This window comes from Amblyomma maculatum, chromosome 7 (genome assembly GCF_055883805.1).
Source record: "Amblyomma maculatum isolate TAMU_Amacu chromosome 7, ASM5588380v1, whole genome shotgun sequence".
NCBI lineage: Eukaryota > Metazoa > Arthropoda > Arachnida > Ixodida > Ixodidae > Amblyomma > Amblyomma maculatum.
The window spans coordinates 87501509-87523182 of NC_139350.1; the positions used below are offsets into that span (position 1 = coordinate 87501509).

The window sequence follows — 21674 nt, forward strand, 5'->3', positions numbered from 1 at the left end:
CCTTTCATCTATAAGCAGATGGTCAGCCACAATCATGACACTGGCTTTTTAGCGTAGTGTGCTCAAGGTGCTTCCTACTATCATGCATTCCAATGATTTTGTGGCAGTGGACGGCACACACTCGTTGTGGCCTGATAAAGCGAACGTACTGAAAACCGACAGGCTGGTGCAACTGGACGAGCTGGACAATGCACTGCCAGCACTCCTGTCAAGGGCGATGTTAAAAGATAAACACGCTGTGATTTTATCGCTCAGCAGCATATTGGCGCACTGCCAAGGCATGAGCTGTGGACTGTGACAACAACGGTTTGAAGCAGAGGAACGCACATTTTTTTTCCCTTCAAATTCTCAGCGGCATAACTGCAGGGCAAGTTCAATATGCGAGTGGGTCCGTTACAAAGGTAGATACAGTAATCGAGGTGCCCATTAACCCTATAAACTATGGCGCACCATTAAAATAAAAGGCATATGTTGACATTGCACACTGTTAAGGCACTTGCAGTAGGACGCGCTTTGGCGGTTGGCAAGCTGTACCACACAGTGGTTTTATGTGCTGGGAGCTCTAGGGTTGGGACGCTACGGCATATAAAGTGTAAGCATCACTTTGAGGCGCCACTTCACGGCTCTGAGGTGCCGTCGCTTCATTGGTTTGTGACGAAATTGGGATCGAGCATTCCAGCAAAACACCAAATTAACAAGGCTGGTGCAGGCAACCACTTCGAATTGTACAGTTAGTTTTACACTAGAAATTATGGCACCACAGAAATTCTTTGAATTATCCAGGATTTCAAATTAAGCAAATTCTAATTATCAATTTTTTGCTGTATTTGTGAGTCATTTTTCTCTCTTCAGGTTGGCTCTGAATGACGAGATTTAATCGTTATAACTGATAATCTACCATGAGAGCATTGCCATGTGCGGTTTATTTTAATTACCATAGAATACATGGTAAAGCTGACTGTGCCATGGTTGTTCATTATTATATCCTATGTATTGTTCAAAGCGGTATCGTTACAAGTTGGTTTGACCGCAAACTTAAAACTTTATATATCTCTGACTGGACTTAGGGGCGTGTGCCGAGACGTCGGCGCACCATCACCAAGTGTTATTGGCATCGGCTGCCGCTGCTTTCTCTAGGCATGTCATTTAAATATATTACCGACTGTCTCATTTCATTTCAGCACAAGCTCCCACTTAGGCACCGCCAATATGCTCTTCGGTGTGCAGGCATCAGAAGTCGCACACGCTGTGGACATCTGACACCTTTCAGCCTTAGAGCATGTGCACATCCAGGCGAGCCAGTGCTGACAAGGTGCTCTTTTTGTTTGTGAGGGGCACAGCGTTAGCACTAGAAATGACCACGACACCTCTGTCGGTCAAAACTGTCCCGTGCACACTTTTAATAACTTCCAATCTAATAATGCCTCTCAGGCTTGTTGTCTTGTCAAGCTGTTGAAAGAGAGATTTTACTTCGGTCCCCCTACATCTTATGTACAGCGTGATGGTGAAATAAGTATTATTATTATTATTATTATTATTTGAACTGAATTCTTGACCTTGATGGGGCTGGTCAGTGTTGTCTGGGCGCATGGTGTGTGTGCGTGTGTTTGTGCATGCGTGCATGGAGGTGGGGGGTGGGGCCTTCCCAGCACTTGTTCGGAATTTTACTGTAGATGAGCCTAAGTTTTCAGAAATGTGGCGCAACAAAGACAAACACAAGAGAAGAGACACAACACACGCGCACACTACCAACTGTAATAAGAATCTGAAAACACTTCCTCTTCACCACTCCTCTTCTTCTACACTCAGGTACTGAATACTGAATTTCTGAATATTATGCAGCACCAACTAGCCCCTCAAGCTGTTATTTTGAGCCTAAGTTCTTTGGCGCAGCGACCTCATCGTGTCAGACTCATATTTCAGGTAGTGTCAATGACTTCTGCACTACATGCCTGCAACGTGAGCCAAAAACTTCCTACCAAGCCATATCGGTGATTGCGAACGCCATCTTGTTATAAATGGTCGTACCTTAAAGCAGCGTTACGAGGCCCTGCAACGCTGCTTTAAGATTTCGACTGTTTATAAAAAGATGGCGTTCGCAACCACCGATAGGGGTTGGCAGGAAGTTTTTGGTTCACGTCGTCGGCAAAATGTACAGGAAGCATTGGTAGTGTTGAGGGTACCTGCTGCACTGGCATTCTGAAATTCCCAAATTTCTTTACACTTTCTTGGTGCATTTTAAACTCCCTGACAAAACCGCCACAATCTAGTTACAGTCGAGCCCGCTTATAATGAACCTGAGCGTCACGCGGCGTCCGTTCGTTATATCCCGAAGTTCGTAGTAACTGGACCACAAACTAAAAAAGAGAAAAAAAAAAGTTGGCGGTCAAAACACGAAATTTATTTCTTAGCAAAAAGTCTGTGATGCTCGTCTGTTTCTGCAGTGCAGATGCGATGAGGGCGGTCTCCAGTTTATTTAAAGCACTAGCGTGCTCTTTGTCGAGTCCCTTGGCATAGACAAGTTGTCTGAGGCCCTCTATATAGCCCATCGCTACAGATGTGCTTACGGGTGCTGGCTCAGACGTTTCATCTTCATCTGATTCTTCCGCTTCGCTCTCCGCCCGCACTTCAGAAACGATGCCTTCATCCGTGCACGGTTCCGCAATATCCGCGTCTTCATCCGCAGAAATAAAATCCTGCCAACCAATGCCAGGGCCTCCCATGTCGGAGTCGACGGCGAGCTGCCACAAATCGCCGCCGGAATCATCATCATCGGAGGCATCAGGCCCGACGCCCGGTACTGCGTCGACGAAGCCGGCCTTGCGGAAACAGTTTCGCACGCAAGCGGTCGTCACCTCCGCCCAGGCCGCCTTCACCATCTCAAGGGCTGAATACAATGAAACTCTGAGCGGAAAGTTAGTGGCCGGACAGTCAACGGCGATGAACAAGCGCTGCACAATGCGGCGCCTATACGATGCCTTAAAGGAGCGTATTATGCCCAAATCAAGAGGCTGCACTTTAGAAGTGGTATTGGGCGGCAGGAAAAGTACAGTCACTGCCGTCAGAGACGTTTGCACATGGTGCGCTGAGCAATTGTCGAGCAACAGCAGCACGCGCCTGCTTTGCCTCTGCATGTCGCGGTCAAACTCGCCCAGCCACTCTGCAAATAAATTCCGTGTCATCCAGGACTTAGTATTGTGCCTGAACCGCACGGGTACATGGTTCCGAAAGCAACGTGGCTTCTTGGATTTTCCGATTACAAACGGCATGCGCCGGTCGCTGCCATTCATATTAGTGCACAGAAGAACTGTAACGAGCACTGTGCTGGCTCAGACGTTTCATCTTCATCTGATTCTTCCGCGTCGCTCTCGGCCCGCACTTCAGAAACGATGCCTTCATCCGTGCACGGTTCCGCAATATCCGCGTCTTCATCCGCAGAAATAAAATCCTGCCAACCAATGCCAGGGCCTCCCATGTCGGAGTCGACGGCGCGCTGCCACAAATCGCCGCCGGAATCATCATCATCGGAGGCATCAGGCCCGACGTCTGGTACTGCGTCGACGAAGCCGGCCTTGCGGAAACAGTTTCGCACGCAAGCGGTCGTCACCTCCGCCCAGGCCGCCTTCACCATCTCAAGGGCTGAATACAATGAAACTCTGAGCGGAAAGTTAGTGGCCGGACGGTCAACAGCGATGAACAAGCGCTGCACAATGCGGCGCCTATACGATGCCTTAAAGGAGCGTATTATGCCCAAATCAAGAGGCTGCACTTTAGAAGTGGTATTGGGCGGCAGGAAAAGTACAGTCACTGCCGTCAGAGACGTTTGCACGTGGTGCGCTGAGCAATTGTCGAGCAACAGCAGCACGCGCCTGCTTTGCCTCTGCATGTCACGGTCAAACTCGCCCAGCCACTCTGCAAATAAATTCCGTGTCATCCAGGACTTAGTATTGTGCCTGAACCGCACGGGTACATGGTTCCGAAAGCAACGTGGCTTCTTGGATTTTCCGATTACAAACGGCATGCGCCGGTCGCTGCCATTCATATTAGTGCACAAAAGAACTGTAACGAGCACTTTACTGTGTTTACCGCCAGCGCATGACTCCCCTTTCATGGAGTGCGTCTTGTCTGGAAGCATCTGAAAAATTAATGCAGTTTCATCTGCGTTATACACATCCTGCTCCGCGTAGCTTGCAATAATGGCTCGGTTTGTTGCAAGCCAATTGGCAACGTCCTGGTCACTTACCGAACGCGCCTCACCGACAATCGATTTAAAAACAATCCCATGCCGCACTTTGAACCGATGTAGCCAGCCACTGCCTGGGCAGAAGTTGGGAAAATCTAGTAGGAATGCGAAGTCTTTGGCTTTGCCCAGCATCATTGGTCCACTTATCGGAATGTTGCGAGCCCGTGAGTCGACGAACCACTTCAGCAGTGCATCCTCTACGTCCGCATAAGTGGCCTTCCGCAGGCGCTTTCTGTCCACTGTGTTGGCGTCGGAGCTGGCGATCTTTTCCTTATTCTTCAGAATTGTCGAGATGGTTGATTTCAACACGTTGTACTTCTTCACCAGCTCGCAATTTTTAGCACCTTGAGACAGTTCCGTCACAATTGCTCGCTTCGTTGCCATGTCCAGCGCTTTTCGTTTCGTGACCGCTGGAGGCAGGCAATTCCCGTCCGCCATCCCGAATTATACGACTCAGGCCCGACAGACGAAGCGCTCACACCACACACACGAAAATGACAACAAAGCGCCGCAACTGATGGACCACGTGCGACAATCACGCGAGGCAAGCGAGGAAGTGCCTAAGGAATGGAACGGAACGGACACACAGTGGGGCATGGTATGCAGCAGGGAGACCAATGAGAGGCATCCCTGAGCGTCAGTGCTGCCACCTGTTGGCTCCTACCGTAGTTGCTTTCAACCGCCCATGGCCTCCGAGATTACCTCCGCAAACCTCGGAGGCCACGAACCGTCACCACCGTACTGAATGCAGTGGCGCGCGCACGCCGCTGCGCATTCAGTCTGCCCGTGCAAACAGTACAACCGCTAGCGCATGGAGAGGCCTGCCTCCTGGCGCCCGGCGCCCCTGGCACGGCCGCTCAATGGAACAGCCAGGAAACGAAACGACGAAACTTCGAAGACTATGCCGGCGGCCGGCGCCGTGGAGACAGGCGAAGACGAGGGAATGGCGAGAGGAGAGGGGAGCTGCGAGGAGGGGCAGCGAGAGGAGAGGGGAGCGGAGTTGCGAGGAGGGGCGGCAGCGTGGCTTTGGAGGCCACACCACGCGCCGACACTCGCAGGCAGCGCGCGTCGGCGAGCAAAGGGTAGCTCGCTTGCGAGGAGGATTGCGAAAACAGACCAAAAGGGATGGGAGCCCATCGTTATCTCGTATCGGGGCGCCGGGTTTATGCCGTCCGTTCGCTGTAACCGATCGGCAGCGCTCATGGACGTTCGTTATACGTGCGATCTTGTGCCACTGAAGTAATGTATATTTTGGCGGTCGCTCCGGTCTCCTTCGTTATAAGCGAAAGTTCGTCTTAAGTGGGGCCGTTATAAGTGGGCTCGACTGTATGTGATTGTCACAGTACCAATCAATCGGTTGACTACACAATTTTAACGCATCCAATTTCAAAGCATCCTATGTAGCTTGTTAGGTGACATACTGTTAGCTGAAGTAATAAATACCATTTGTGTCAGTATGTGCCATTTCTTCTGCTCCCATGTGCGTAGCGCACCATGATGCACTTAACTTCATTACTGCGAGAAAATGGCAGTTTTTCATAGATCTCGGAAGATATTTTTACCAGTACAAATAATATTGCAGCACACGTTGCAGCATACAAAACTGCACATAATGGAATACAGTCGAACCCGGATATATCGAACTCGAAGGGGATCGCAAAATAGTTCGATATATTGATAATTCGATATACAGAAATCGGCATGAGACGCCACTTGCGATCATAAAAAATGATACTGCATTTGTCGCGTAATCAACCCACTCGCATAATGAACAATCCCCCACCCCACTATGGACCCCGGGAATTTAAAACAAAAAGTTCGGTGACGCGTCTCTCAGTTTCGACTGTCGCATCCACAGCTCACTTATTGGCAGCGTGCCAAGATGCTACGTAGCGATAAATGTCACAGCGTGCTTATCTTTTGGCTATACTTTTGATAGATCCTGCGGTGGTAGAGAGCGAACTTGTCAGAGTGCCCGTGATGGTTTAATTGCACAAGCCTGGTTCGATTTATCATGCCGAGCTTGGGGCGGGCATAGTCCACTGCCACAAAATCATTGGAAAGCGTGATAGCTGCAAATGCTGTTTCGATATATAAAACGACTGGTGAAATATTGAGTTTGATATACGACCCAGCTTTCCTATACTTTTACATGGGATTTTCAAGGGGATATTCCGTGAGCCCGATATAACCAAAATTCGAATTATCCGGGTTAGACATATCCGGGTTAAACTTTACTCTTTCCAAAAACGTAAGTTAAAACGCAAAAACTTTATTAGGGAACATACAAAAAACCGAAAAGTTGTCATTTTTGTGGCGCGTTGATAAAAATAACAGAAAAGGCACGATATCTACAGACGCATTATTAACAAAGAAATTATGACCCAGGAACACCATGTAAAAAAATTAATTATCTGTACAGTGCCATTTTTCAGCTACATAAAAAAGACTAAAGGTCTAAACAGCCTCATTTCTCGTGCCATTCGGTGGAGAAGTTCCTAGTTTTCGAGAAACACAAAACCGAAACTGCTGCAAAGTGGCTGTAAAGGCCAGGTATACATGCTGGACATGCGGCGGACCTTCAGGAATGGTTTTCGTGAAATAAAACCACCCGGGCTCAGAGTATTTACAGTCGAACCCGCATATATCGAACCTGGATATATCGAATTTTGGTTATATCGAACTCACGGAATATCCCCTTGAAAATCCCACGTAAAAGTATAGGAAAGCCGCGTCATATATCGTACTCAATTTCACGGGTCATTCGATATATCGAACTCCGTACCATGCACCGGAAAGTGTGCCTTTCCCAAAGACGATCGCATCACCCTCGGCCGTTTGCCGCGTGACGTTTTCAGCCATGCGCGGAAGGAATGAGAGGGGACAGTTCGACTAGGGCAGCGTCCCCACCCATTCCCCAAAGGCGCGCACATCTGCGGTTATCGTTTCCCGCGTGCCAGCACCTGACGTTTGCAAGCCAGGTGCGTAAATGAACCAGAGAGAACTGGTGGGAAGGAGAGGGGAAAAACGCGATAGAGCAAAGCGCAAGGGTGTGCCGGGTGTGCCCATTCTTTTGCCGAGCTGGCTCCTTCCTCTTTCCCGGCCTTCGTTCGTTCGCAGTAGCACGCGCTAAGCATGCGCCAAGCCATCTCAGCCCGTTTTCAGACAGAACGTCGGACGTTTTCTCTAGCACGTGTTGCGAACCCTCTGCGTGCGGCGGCTGGCTATGGCGCCTGCGGAAGCTAAGAAGTGGCAGATCTATCTTTTTTTTTTTCCTTTTTTTTTTTGCGAGTCGTCTATTCTTATCGTTGTGCTGTACGCGCGGCGTAGCGTAAGATATGGCGTTGCAAAGCGGTACTTTTTTTTTTTTTTTTTGCGGGAGTCGTTTATTCTTGCATGTATGAATCAACGAAAGCACGCGGTCAGCTGCGTTCATGACACCGGCTTTTAGCATTTTTCGCTTCAAACAGCACTTGCAGCTACTGTACCACGCTTTCCAATGATTTTGTGGCAGTGGACTACGCCCGCCCCAAGCGTGGCGTGATAAATCGAACCAGGCTTGTGCAATCAAGCCATCACGGGCAGTCTGCCAAGTTCGCTCCCTGCTGCCGCAGGAGCTATCAAAAGATAAACACGCCGCGACGTTATCGCTGCGCAGCATCTTGGCACGCTGCCAAGAAATGAGCTGTGGATGAGACGATCGAAACGGAGTGCGACATGCAAGTCGAAACGCTGGCAATTTCTGCAGCGGCGATACAGAAACCTTCTTTTGAGCTGCCGCGGTGGCTCAAATGGCAGAGGGACGCAGTTCCAACAAGTTGTAAATTTTTTGCTCTGTCGCTGCCGCTTGTCGCTGAGATCACCTAATCGCTTGCATGTGAGTGAGCTGGCCTTAACACTTTTTTTTTTTTTTCAAATTCTCGAGTGCGAAAGTAGAGGGTGGGTTTATTACGCGAGTGAGTCGATTACGCGACAAATACGGTATCGTTTTTTCGCATCGTAAGTGCCGTCCCAAGCAGATATCTCTATATCGAATTATCTATATATCGAACTATTTCGCGATCCCCTTTGAGTTCGATATATCAGGGTACGGCTGCATCACCATCCAACACTGTCAAATAACAAAGCTGACAATATGATTCAATATTAGACTTGCTGGAAGTCTTTTGACCACAAACATTTGATACTAATGCTGCTTTACAATGAGTGGCAGGTTTCTCTTTTTTTTTTCAAGTGTGGCCAGCCACACCCTCTTTTGCAACAACACATGAAAATTATTTTTCAAAAAGGTCCATCAAAAATCAGAATGTCACCAGAGTGGGAATTAAACTGGTTCTATAGGTGCACAAGAAACAATTCCAACACGTCGAAATCGGCAATTTGAAGTATCAATTTCTGGTGATCGATTCGAACAGGTGCGTTGACAAAAGAGTTAAACTATACTGTACTATGAGGTAACATGCAAGTTTGTGCATGCTAGTTCTGTTTGTAAGTCCTTACCTTCTCTGTCTTTCGCACAACTCCAACCAGCTCTAGTTCACCTTCTATCTGAAAAAGAGGAATGGAGACAAGACAGTGCCCCCATCAGCCCATCTACACTTTACTGGTGCAGCAGCGCTAGCTCCAGGGTAAAGGATTGTTCTCTCACAGCAACAACAAGAAGTGAAATATGCCCACCTATACCAGCAAAAAGAAAGCACACTAAGGCATCGGCGCTTACTCCAAGTAGAGCAAGTTTTGTTTGGCTGACTGGAGCAAATGTTAACATGCAAAAAAAAAAAAAAAGTACACAGAATAACTACACCAGTTGTCAGCATTAGAGGAAGGATATATTTTTCAGGTCAATCACATGCTATAAGTGAGACTAAAGGTGTGAGAATATTCGAATTTTCAAATATGAATCAAATATTTTTGTTATTTAATTGGTATTCATATTTGAAAATTACCAAATACAACGAAAATGTTCGGATTCACCACAGTTTTCTTGCACTGTGCGCTTCACTGCAATGCTTGGCTGTGTTAATTTGCAGTGACGGGAGGGCCCAGTTCACAAAAGAGAAGGCCCCTTTTCACGAAACGGCCCTGTTGAGTTTTAGAGATGCTTCACTGAAATGCCTGAATACGTGGACTGTGCAGTGATGCACAGTGATGCACGGACGGCACCCTTTCTCTCTTTCCATTTTCACTCCAACCTTCCTCCCTTTCCTTAAGGTGCGGTTGAGGTGTCCACAAAAAAAGAGTAACAAATATTGTGCCTTTCCTTTCCTGTAAATCAATTATTACTATTATTATTATTATTATTATTTGTGAAAGGGGACCTTCCCTTCTGTGAAGAGGGCCCTGTCAACTGTGTGTGCAAAGCAAATCACTTGACAAAACTGGGTAAAAAGGTCGTTCTCACTTGGTTTAACCTCAAATGCAGACAACCATCGCACAGGTGTTTGTCAGACAAAACTACTGGATGCAAGTGTTTCCCAACAGTACTTTCAGGCTCTTTTGATGGACATTTTTTTCCGATTCCTTGAAGGTTGGATTAACGAGAGTTTACTGTATTCAGCAGTGATATGACCGCTCCCAGAAGTTTCATGTGGGTCCCTCCTGTACAGAAAACCAGTTTATAGAATTCTGTATGAAAGTTAAGCTAGATTTTTCAGTAGAGTGTACACTTCTGCGGGATTCTAGTTTATTTTATTTGCAAATACCGTGTGAATTCTGAAATAAACAAGACAAATAATTTTTGCTATTTTTTAATTTTTTTTTTCACTGATCAAATATTCAATATTTGATTCGATATTCAAAGGCATTTATTCGTATCAAAAAATTTCAATATTCGCACTATCTGCTATAGACACAAACTTATTACTGTTCGATCTTGTTCACTGCTAGCTATTATCTACTTCAGTTCAGCAAATGCCAAAATGCAGTGCCACCGGGTCACGCAGCCCTGTTCATAAACATAGCCACTCGGTTATCACCCAGCAGCAGCTGTAAATTTTGAATAACGGCTACATACTCACAGGTCGCTCACTTATTTTTCATTACTAAGCTGTAAACTTTGATAATACTAATAAACAGAGCAGTTGCTACTTGTAGTTGAAGTCGGCCACAAATATTTCGTACCTATCACTGTGCAATAGGACGCGAAGTTTCAGTACAAGGGTGCTCCGTGTTTTTTTTTCCCTGCAAGTACTATTTTCCAAACAAAGTGCTGTATTTGAAAATACAGCATGGCACATAGACATCCATGTCACAAGTGAAATCAACAGGAAAGACCCCTAGGGAAAGACAAAAGCTCAAGCAATACACAAGCCTGACAACAGTTGTACCTGCCAGTTTGAGTGCCCTCTTTTACACGGCCCTTACACAAAGAAAAAAAAAAAAAAAATTACGAGAAATCTCAACACCCTACACAGACCAGTTGGCTCAGCTGGGATGTGAGGATATAAATAGGCTCATTGTTCAATATATGCCAGTCATTTACACGTCACGCATTTCATACTCAATTCCAGCGAAGGCCATAACAATACGGGGCTCTGCTATGTTTCAGAGTGGTGACAGGCACATGAAGGCTGGTGTAAAGTGCAGATAACGCACAGACAGCACAGAAAGGTCTAGAACAGTCTGCATCGGTAAGATGTACAGTCGAATCCGGATATATCGAACCTGATTATATAGAATTTTGGTTATATCGAACTCACAGAATATCCCCTTGAAAATCCCATGTAAAAGTATAGGAAAGGCGCATCATATATCGAACTCAATTTCAACGTTCGTTCGATATATCGAACTCCGCACCACGCACTGGAAAGTGTGCCTTCCCCAAAGACGATCGCATCACCCTCGGCCGTTTGCCGCGTGACGTTTTAAGCCACGCGCGGAAGGAATGAGAGGGGACAGTTAGGCTAGGGCAGTGCCGCGCCCATTCCCCAAAGGCGCGCGTATCTGCAGTTATCGTTTCCCGCACGCCAGCATGTGACGTTTGCAAGCCATCTGACATTTGCAAGCCAGAGAGAACCGGTGGGAACGAGAGGGGAAAAACGCGATAGAGCGAAGCGCAAGGGTGTGCCTATTCTTTTGCCGAGCTATCTCTCTCCTTCCTCTTTCCCGGCCTTCGTTCGCAGTAGCACGCGCTACGCATGCGCCAAGCCAGCTCAGCCCGTTTTCAGACAGAACATCGGACGCTTTCTCCAGCGTGTGTTGCGAACCCTCTGCGCGCGGCGGCTGACGTGGCTATGGCGCATGCGGAAGTTAAAAAGCGACAGATCTCTTTTTTTTTTCTTTCTTTTTTTTTTTTTGCGAGTGGTTTGTTCTTATCGTTGCGCTGTACGCGCGGCGTAGAGTAAGATATGACGTTACGAAGTGGCTTCTTCTTCTTCTTTTTTTTTTTTTTTTTTACGGGAGTCGTTTATTCTTGCATGTATGAATCAACGAAAGCACGCAGTCAGCTGCAATCATGACACCGGCTTTTAGCATTTTTCGCTTCAAACAGCATTTGCAGCTACTTTATCACACTTTCCAATGATTTTGTGGCAGTAGACTACGCCCGCCCCAAACGCGGCGTGATAAATCGAACCAGGCTTGTGCAATCAAGCCATCACGGGCAATTTGCCAAGTTCGCTCCCCACCGCAGCAGGAGCTATCAAAAGATAAACACGCCGCGATGTTATCGCTGCACAGCATCTTGGCACACTGCCAAGAAATGAGCTGAGGATGAGATGACCGAAACGGAGTGCGACATGCAAGTGATAATGTTGGCGATTTCCGCCACGGCGACACAGAAACCTTGTTTTGAGCTGTCGGGGTGGCGGCTGGTACGGCAGAGGGACACAGTTCCAACAGGTTGGACATTTTTTGCTCTGTCGCTGCGGCTCGTCGCTGAGATCGCTTAATCACTTGCATGTGAGCGAGCTGGCCTTAAAGATTTTTTTTTTTTTTTTTGCCAAATTCTCGAGTGCAAAAGTGGAGGGTGGGTTCATTATGGGAATGAGTTGATTACACGACAAATACAGTATCGTTTTTTCGCATCGTAAGTGCCGTCCCAAGCCGATTTCTGTATATCAAATTATCGATATATTGAACTATTTCGCGATCCCCTTCGAGTTCGATATAAGTGACAGCGAAGGACGTGCTTCGCATGATGTAGACGTGTTCATTCAACACAAACTACCTACCAGCAGGCTCAGACGTTAGCCTACCTTCAACACTAATTGTATTGTATTCTCCCTTTGAACAAAGAAGGTGGGTTCTCTAGGAAACCTTCAACTGTAAGGCCTTGGAAGCTATTAATGAGGTGCTTGATCACCATAAAGTATCACTAAAGAAGGTAACCTAAAGAAAAAAACCGTGCAATAAATTAAACATGACAAATCTTCTGGGTACTATTGACAAGGGTGAGAATCTATCTTCACAAATGCTCTCCGCAGCAAAGACGCACAAACCGGAGTGTCCTTTCAAGGTCATGGTGGAATGTGGAATGTTGCAACAGTGCATTGCGACCTTCCTTCAAGACAAGCTTAACAATGTTCCCCTTGATGACCTGTTGCTAGTCATAAATTAAAATGATATGTATAGTTGAGTGTATCAATTCACTTGATAGAATGCCAGCGACTATCTTTTCCACTAATTTCAAGGATTTGTTGTATTCACATCCACACAATAGAATAATGCCTGTGTAGAGGGTTGCATTGATAAGGCAGGAGCAGTCACCGTCCAAAATGACTGTGGAGTAGATGTAGGTGGCTTTCTGGAGCTGCTGCACCTATATCTTTTGACGTCTATGTACATAAAAGTGGAGGCGGAGGGGGGGGGGGGGGGGAGGTACGTTTACGCAAGGCATTTGTACAGGTTTGTGTATAGTGACCGTGGTTAGCAATTTGTTTTTGGCAGTGTGTGATTAACTTGTTTACAAGTCTGGAAGGTTGCATTGCTATAAAAATGCTAAGATATGTACGGTCAATGCCGGATATATCGAACTTGAAGAGGATTACGAAATAGTTCGATATAATGATGATTTAATGTATAAAACATGCCATCAAATGAGATCCTCTATAATTCAGAAGAGTGAATATGGTGCACTCATGGTAACGGCCATGCCAAGTGTCAAAAAAAGGGGTGTACTGAGCGCACCTCTACGCGCCACTCCAGGGACGCGAGCACGTCCTTCAAATATTTGGTGAGCGTCGGAGCTCAGGCTGCTCACACATTGCAGTTGCACCTTACGCCACGTAGTACAAGGGCTTGTTGAGGTTCACATCAAAGCTGCTGTGGACGGTACCTCGGGAAAAGTCACCGCTGATAGTTCTGTTACTGGAACACTATAAATGCAATTATAACTCAGTTAAAAATAGGGTATACCCTATTTCTCCATTTCCTTCAACAGCGAAGAAGGCCAATGAGAGCCGTCGCAAGCCTTTGGTCAGCATAGCTAGCTTCACCGCATACTACCCTGTGCACCCAATGCCAGCTTCTCTACATGACAATGTCGTGTTGACAAACAAGCATGCAACACCAAAGGGCACTTTCAAGTGGACTTGACATTCACCTTGCCAAGCAGTTTTACAGCATTAGCATTGCCAGCAGGTCCCCAAGGCTGTGCTGACACGGCTTAGTATATTAAAAATGATTGTGGAGGTGCCATCACGAGAGAGCCACCTTATAAGGGCACGGCGCACAGTAAAATATATTGAATGTTCCACTGATCGAGAGTTCGCTAAACGTGACTGAAATGGGACTTTAAAGGAGGTATTATGAAAATTCGATATATGCAGGATCGACTGTAGACAACTTTCATAATCTTACTAGAAAGGACAATATGACCACTTAAAAACTAGTAATTTTGAAGAATGCTTGGCTCCTGTGATTGTGACCAACAAACTGCCTCTTAACAGCAGTATACAGTTCTTGGACTTCGGTCTCCATTTCTCTGGTAACAACACATTCTGGACTTACGAACCTAGGTGGAAAACCGCTTTTGCCATTCTATTTGGCCCACTCTAAAATGGTGAAAAGAGGTGTTACGAGGCTTTGTTTCTGTAATGCCTTAAACAAGCCCTGCTCTCACACAGTTGAAAAGAGCCTAATGAAACAGTCAATAGGAAAAAAGAGTTCCTTTCATTAAATAATTTTTTTTATGAAACCGTCAGTCTGTCTTGACGCTGCAGGCTACCCTAGTGGTTTATCAGTTTCAGTGGTGAAAAGCATTCTAAAAGAAAAAAAGGTGGAGTGAATAAAAGCCAATGAGCAAAGGAGAGGCCAAGATTCCAAAAAGAAAAAGGTTGAGGTCATACCCTATTTACACGTCGCGCAACCTTAAGGGGATTGCCCAGAAGGCTAACGTAAAGGTGTTTTTTTCAGCCCCAGAAAAACTTGTGCAATTATGTCACACAACAAACCTAAAGAAAAAGCCAAGTCCTGGATGTAAAATAAAGCATCAGAAATCATTTGTTGCATGCGACCTAGGTGTAGTATGAGATAAAGTTGGCCTGTGGAATCATGTACGTTAGCTAGACCAGCCGATGCCTTATGAAAGGCTGTAAAAACACAATTACAATGAATGATACACCACATCAGGCTTTCTGATAGAGCATTTGCAAATGCAAGCATGAACTTGTCTGCAAACTCAACTTTCCCGGCTGCAAAATCTTGGCCAAATACTCATGAAAACTAACACGAGATAATCGAGGCGAAGGTGATAGCTTATGCAGGCATTTCATGCATCGACACAGTGTTTATTCTTCTCTAAAAGGATAATTTAAAAACCGGTGGCACTCCTTGATGTGCAAAGGTAAACTGATTAAGGATGTCAAAGGTGGGTGAGGGGGGGTGGGGGGGGGGGGGGCACATCTTATTCAACCTTGCTTGTGTTTTGCTGTTGTACCATATTAATGCTGTGATGCTTGTGAATAAAATTTAGTTTTAAGTTTGCCGCTTGTCCCTTCTTCTTGTCTGTATGTATTCTTGGTGCTCTGCTCCCTAATTACCGTAAAGGTCTAGAACTCTGGCTACAGTGGTGTAGGACACAAGTGCTTTCAAGTGGTTTTTCTGCCTTACTTGCCCTTGAGGTCGCTTGTGGGGAGCCGTCATGGACCTGGGGACCCAGCCACGGTTCACCAGAATTGTCAAGCTTGCAAAGTAAGCAAAAACAGTAATTTAAAACAGGGAACGAAAGAAGACAAAAGCAAGACAGAGAGACTTAACGAGAGAGAAGTTTGGCTGGCCACTCTGCGCTGGGAAAGTGGAAACGAAAGAACGGGAAAGAGGAGAGAAGCGAGGCATGCACACGACCCAAAGTGCTAACACATTCAAGGGCAGCGAACAGCCCTTGAGGCCTGATGACTTCAGGCACTGCAGCAGCAGCAACTTTGTACTCCATGAAACGAGACCGTAGCTAAAGCATCTAGGTGCCTGGAAAAGATCACGTATCTAGCTGCCCAAAAGCGGTCTGTGGGCTAGCGAGCTATTTGCACAGAGGCACAAGATATGCATCGTGCTTTCCTTATAACTGCAGCTGTTGTTTGCAGGGCTGTCTGCAGGGCTGTTTGCCAAACTTCCTTCGTCAATTAAGCCACTGCAGATGAGAGCCCCAGCTACAGACGTCAGAATAAAATTGTACCACAGTGGGAGTGGTAGGGCAGATTAATGAAAAAAAAAAAAAAAACAAGTCAGCACGCACAGAAAAGTCTATTCATCCAAATAGCGTCCTAGAAACAGGCCAACTGTCACTAGGTCGTTGCCAACGCTGTAGTGCAGTGAGCCAGCAGCCCATAACAAATGCTGCTTCATCCACTGTTGCCAAAGTGTTGGCATGCGTGCTTCTCTAAATTCAGTGGGCACTCTTTTCGGAAGCTATATCTTTTGCGCTCCATTTGCCAAGTGACTGTGCATGCAGCGCCTTCAAGTACAAAGATGGCATGCACTGAGCTAAAAGCACACACACCATGCTACGCTAAGACTCTCCAGAAGGTGCCAGCATGGACGCAGAAAAGGCACAGTAGATACCGAGCATGACATTAAAGAAGAAATGAGAATGTGCAACAAAGTAGCAATGAGTAGATGCTCAAATCGAAAATGCATCAAAGGCATATGCAGCAGTGATAACATCGGCACACTGACACGAAAGGCGGACTTGAGCATTAGGACCTTTTCAGATAAACATGCAATGAAAGAAGCCCCCAAAGTTTGTCTCTTTTTTTTTTCTTTTTTTAATTGAGTATTAATTGTCTTAACTGTCCTCTTTTTAGATAATATTTGCAGTGCTATTGAATTAAACGAGCAAAGTGTGTGTGTGGCATATATTCAATGCAGGCAAAAAGGTGCTTGAAAGTGAAATGAGGTTGAATTCCATTGGCCCCCACTTATTTGACAAAACCAATGAACAGTGCAGGTACATAAAGTGATAGTCTCCATAAGTGTCAGCGCAGTTACTGAAATTGACTCCCGACATAAGTTTTGGCACAATTTCAAGAAGAAAAAACATCAATTTCTAGCACCATGTACCAGGGGCAGCAGTCCCAATACTATGTAATACATGCATATATAGGAGGAAAAAGTGGCAATACAGTCGTGGCACGCCCAAACACACAAAGAAAGGAAATGACCACTGTTTGGTTGGTTTGTGGGATTCAGCATCCCAAAGATGCTTCCGTGCAGGCCTCTGGAAATTTTGACCACGTGGAGTTTTTTAACGTGTAATGACAAAACTATACAGCGTACAAGCGACCTGTGTTTTGCCTCCATTGAAATGCGGCTACCACGGTTGAAATCGAACCAGTGTCCTCAGAATCAGCCACTGGGCCAGTGCGGCGAGGCACAAAAACAAAACAAAAATATACCACAGCACTGCATGTGGCCGCATGATTTAAGTAACAGGCTCCTGTAAACACTTTCCGCTTCATTTAAGTAAGGCTCACAGGTATGGAGGTGACTGCTAGTTGGTAGAGTAGAACCCCCCTATAGTAAACTCAGATTACAGTAAAGTGAAGCTGAAGTCTCCGTTTATCTTCAATAGATGATTGTTCATTTTTCCCCCTTTATAAAAAAAGACATTTTTGGTAAAAATCGGTTATAGTAAAGGGCGTCCAGCGACAACTTCCCACGAAATGACATATGCCGCATGCTCACTACCTAGAATCGCGAGGCATATAAACTTTTTTATATATATATAAAAAAAGGAAAAAACACAGTGTTCTTTTAAATGGCTTTACCACCCGGCTTACCAGCACTTAGGAGAAGCCAACTTTACGCAGGCCCTTAAGCTGTGAAGGAAAGCATGCAGCGTGTAGGAAAAAAAAAAAGTAAAGCTGTCTGAAAATGTGGAGGGAAGGCGGCGCGGTCAGTTCAGAAAGTAAAGAAGAGTAAAATTGAGGCGAGAAATAAGGGACGGAAAGAACGGCCGAACATTCACAGCACTGTGCAACACAAGGCAGCAGTGGCAAGAACTGGAGGCGTATGCAGTTTTGCAGCACTTGACTGCGGCGCGCATTTCTCATCTATTGCCTTTTAAAAGACAAAAACAGCATAACATGATGCTGTGTTTATGACAGGCTTTGGTTTTCCCAAGAAATCAAACTCGGCTGTATTCATAGCTTGTTTGTGTTTGCCCTCATGCTTAACAGGTACTTCCACAAGGTGCTTCCACAAGAAACAAAAAATTTTACAACTGAAAAAAAAAAAAATTGCACGAAGAGACGATAAGAGAGAGATGGAAGTTATTTTAGAGTGTTTTTCCATTCAGCAACAATCCGTGCTTATCAAGCAGCCATTTATTTATCAGCCTGCATCTTCAGAACCATGTCATCACCAACAACTGATATACTAAAGACCCTGATATAGTAAAGATTTTTGCCGGTCCCTGTGACTTTACTATAATGGGGTTCTACTTAACACTTTCCAGTCCACGCCTATTTCCATCAATAGCCCGCTATTGATGGTTTCACAATTCGAATTTTCCCACTTTCGAAGCACTCCTTGATAAGTGGCGTCATTCAATGGGAAATCGAGGAACCCTTCCTTCAGTTTTGCTTTTGATTTAATTTTTCCGCTGTGCCACGCCCTCCCAGATGGTCTCCGGAGTAAGGTGATCGGCGCTCCTTGTTCACATCATGGCGTCGATGTCACACGCTCCTGCTGTGCAGAAATGGGCGTTTCTGCGGAAGTGACGCATCGGAGAGCTCGTTTTTGGATGCGAACAGCAGCAATGATGGCTCGGAAGACAAATCAGCTCTTCAGACTTCATTGACAGTGAAACTACTTCAAACCGACCCGGAACATTGACAGCCATGCCTCGGTAAGTTTCGTGTTCGCTGCCCAAAAATATCTGCTTTTGTTGTGCGCTGATCAGAAGAGATCACTGTTCTGAAGGCTACACATGATCTGCAGGGTGACGTCTTTTGGGTAGTATTACTTGCTGTCGGCAGTGCAGGGAGTAGTGTTTTCCGCTAGAGGACAGCCAGGGTTTGACCTCGGCATAGTCGACCTCGACTACCGTTTTCTTTTAACTCGGCGAATACTGTACACAGAAAGCTATAATTTGCTGCAAGGGTGCATTGGTCCCTGTTGTAAAAAACGTATATTTTACAAATGTTTTATGTTTTATTTGTAACAAACAACTTCGATGCTTTTGTTTGTTTTCTTTTACAGTAAAAGCTTGTTAATTCAAACTTCACGGGACCGGGAAAAAAGTTTGAATTATCCGATGTTCGAATTATCGAATGGCCTCGAAAACAACTGACAAGAACCATTTGTATTAAAGTAAATGTACCATATTTGGTCGCGTAACGAACTCACTCGCATAATGAACCCACCCAGCCCCGATTTGTGCCTAAGACCACGCGAAACGGAGGGACGCACTAACGACTAAGTCGTTAGTGCGTCCCTCCGTTTCGCGCGGTCAGATCCACAACACATTTCTTGACAGTGCACCAAGATGCTGCGCAGCGATAACAGCGTGTTTATCTTTTGACTTTAGCTCCAGCAGGGGGGGGAAGCGAACTTGGCAAAGTGCCAGCGCTTGCCAAGCCTCCTTTTCAGTATGTTCGCTTTATCATGCTATGAGCGATTGGGGCGGGCGCCGTCTACTGCCACTGCAATCATGGAACGCGCGATAGCAGCAAGCGGCTTTTGAAGCGAACGGTGCTAAAAGCCGGCGTTATGATCGCTGCTGACTAGCGTGCTTCCGTTGATAACTAATAGGTGGAAAGATGGATGGCTATCGCAAAAAAACAAAAACAAAAAAGGTTTAACCCATAGTGCCCATCCGAGATCACAGCCTTTCATAACGTTGGCTGGGACTGCGCCGACAGCACTTATACCCCATTTCCAAATTAACAGGGTTGGAATTAACGAGTATTTAGTTGCTAGCTACGGAGGTTGCGCAGAAGAGAGAGCAGGCAGCCGCCGCCGGCCGCCTCGCCGGTCATGGCGCCATTTAAGTTTTACCGACTCTTCCATGGTTTTACCTGATTCCATCTTCTGTTCCCATTTTGGACGTGCGCAGCCTCAAATTATGCTTTCCGATCGCGGAGGTGTTCCTTTACTTTTTTTTTTTTTTTTTTGCCGCTTGATGTGCGCCAAGCCGCCCAGACGCGGCGGAGCGTAGTTCGAATTATCCGTAGCGGAACCGACTCGGGTTCAAATTAACGGGCTTTTTTATACACAGATCTCTATGGAGCTTGGCCGGACCAAGTAGTGTAGTTCGAAACAACGAGCTTTCACTGTATTAAAATTTTTTGCTGATAGTTTTTTTTTTTTCATCACTGACTAATACCATTGTGAAGAGGAATTCTTCCTCTACAATTTGATACTAGACACTCCTGTACTAAGCAAGTTTTGCTAAAGAAAAAAAAAAATATTAGTAATAACCTCCCCAAAAACCCCCACTTTTCCCACGGACAGGAAAGCGTTAATCCATGATACGATCAACAACATCAAGCACAAAAGGAAACAAGAACAAGTGGCAAGTGGACTAGCAAAGAAGTTAAACTAAACGTGTCCTGTAGGCACCGGGGAACAAGGACAAGAAAGAAGGTACCTAGATACCTACAAGATTACGCTACAATAACGAAGGCCGACGAAATGCTCTAAGTAGTATATAGAGTCAAGGTGTGGTTGCGAGTGAATAACAATGATAATCACTAAGCAAGTTATCAAGGAATTTGCCAATCTTTACACCATAATAAAATAACGTCCAGCTAGGTTCTGAAACAAGGCAGACTTATCAGCTTACTGTGAACTGAATTATAAATAATAAAGTCACCTGAAAAGTTTTCATAATTAACATTTAATGTTAGAAGGCAAGTTGTTAACATATAAAAAAAAGTAATGGTGACAGGCTGGCTCCTTGAGGGATTCCCAACGTTACATCTGTTAGGGGTGTTGGTAGTCAGTGGCAGGTGTGAGCTGTGAGCATCCTTATATAAAATGCTCGAAACAACATATTAGATTCATGGGCAACCAAAGGCATAAAAAAGTTTCCAAATGAATGATAATAAGATACATATTGAAATGCCTTTGAAAAAATCTTTAAAGCTGCATCAATCAGGAAGTTACCATCCATGCCTTGAAGTATGTTCCATTCCATTTCATTTTTAAATTATTGCAGGAGCCTCTTGGGATGTTATATTTCATTTAATGGTGAGCTGCTTGCTGCCTCTGTTCCTGGGCTGTGCACTCGGTGCCTCTAGCTTCTTTTGCTGTTTTACAGGGCTATGGCCTTCACCGCTCTTCAGCATCCTTAACAAACATTTGTGGTATGGAAGAATGAATGATGATGATGAAGACAATTCCAATACAGTTGAACCTCGGTGATACGAATCTCACGAGGTTGCGAAAAAATTCGTATCATCAAAACGAAAAAAAATAAGTATGCAAAAGCATAGGAAAGGCAGTCGTGCATATCTGTTTACGTTCGAGAAGGTTTATTATGGTCGCTCACTCACTGCTCGCCACTTGCAGCACACGGAGCGCAACAGGCGATCGCGACGTCGCGACGTGCGGGCCGCATGCCTCCGCAGACTTCTCTCTGCACGACAAGAGATAGCGACGAACCAGCCCCGCGCCGCCGCAGACTGCTCGCGATGCATACAGCCCGATTAGTGGTCGTGATCTCATCTGAAGCCCATGCGCGCCCGCTGTGTGCGCCGCCGACTACTACTCATGGCCGCGCGCCGCTGCAAACATTTTGCGGCGTGTAAAACGATCACGATGCCAGCGATGCACGGTCCGTCCACCTCCGCGTACTTCTCACGGCGTGTACAGCATGCCTGGAGATGACGACATGCAGGCCACGTGGTGCCGCTAACTGCTCGCAGATCGCCATCGCAGAGCCAGCAATGTCCGGTCCGTGCGCACCCGCCGCGTAAGCCACCACCAGCTATGGCAGTTGCGACATCTGCGGTTTGTGGGCCATATGCTGCTGAAAGCTTTTCGCAGCGTG

At 45.9% G+C, this 21674-nt stretch overlaps 1 protein-coding gene across 1 annotated transcript in view; it reads right to left on the reverse strand.

Annotated features, from left to right (window-relative positions):
- The window catches only part of Surf1 (surfeit locus protein 1), a 59961-nt gene that overhangs the window by 14043 nt on the left and 24244 nt on the right, over positions 1-21674 (reverse strand). Inside the window, exons 5-6 of the mRNA XM_084609223.1 lie at positions 15293-15365; positions 8744-8791 (exon numbers count right to left, since the gene is read on the reverse strand). Coding sequence (XP_084465349.1) covers positions 8744-8791; positions 15293-15365 — 121 coding nt within the window. The remainder of the gene's footprint in view (positions 1-8743; positions 8792-15292; positions 15366-21674) is intronic.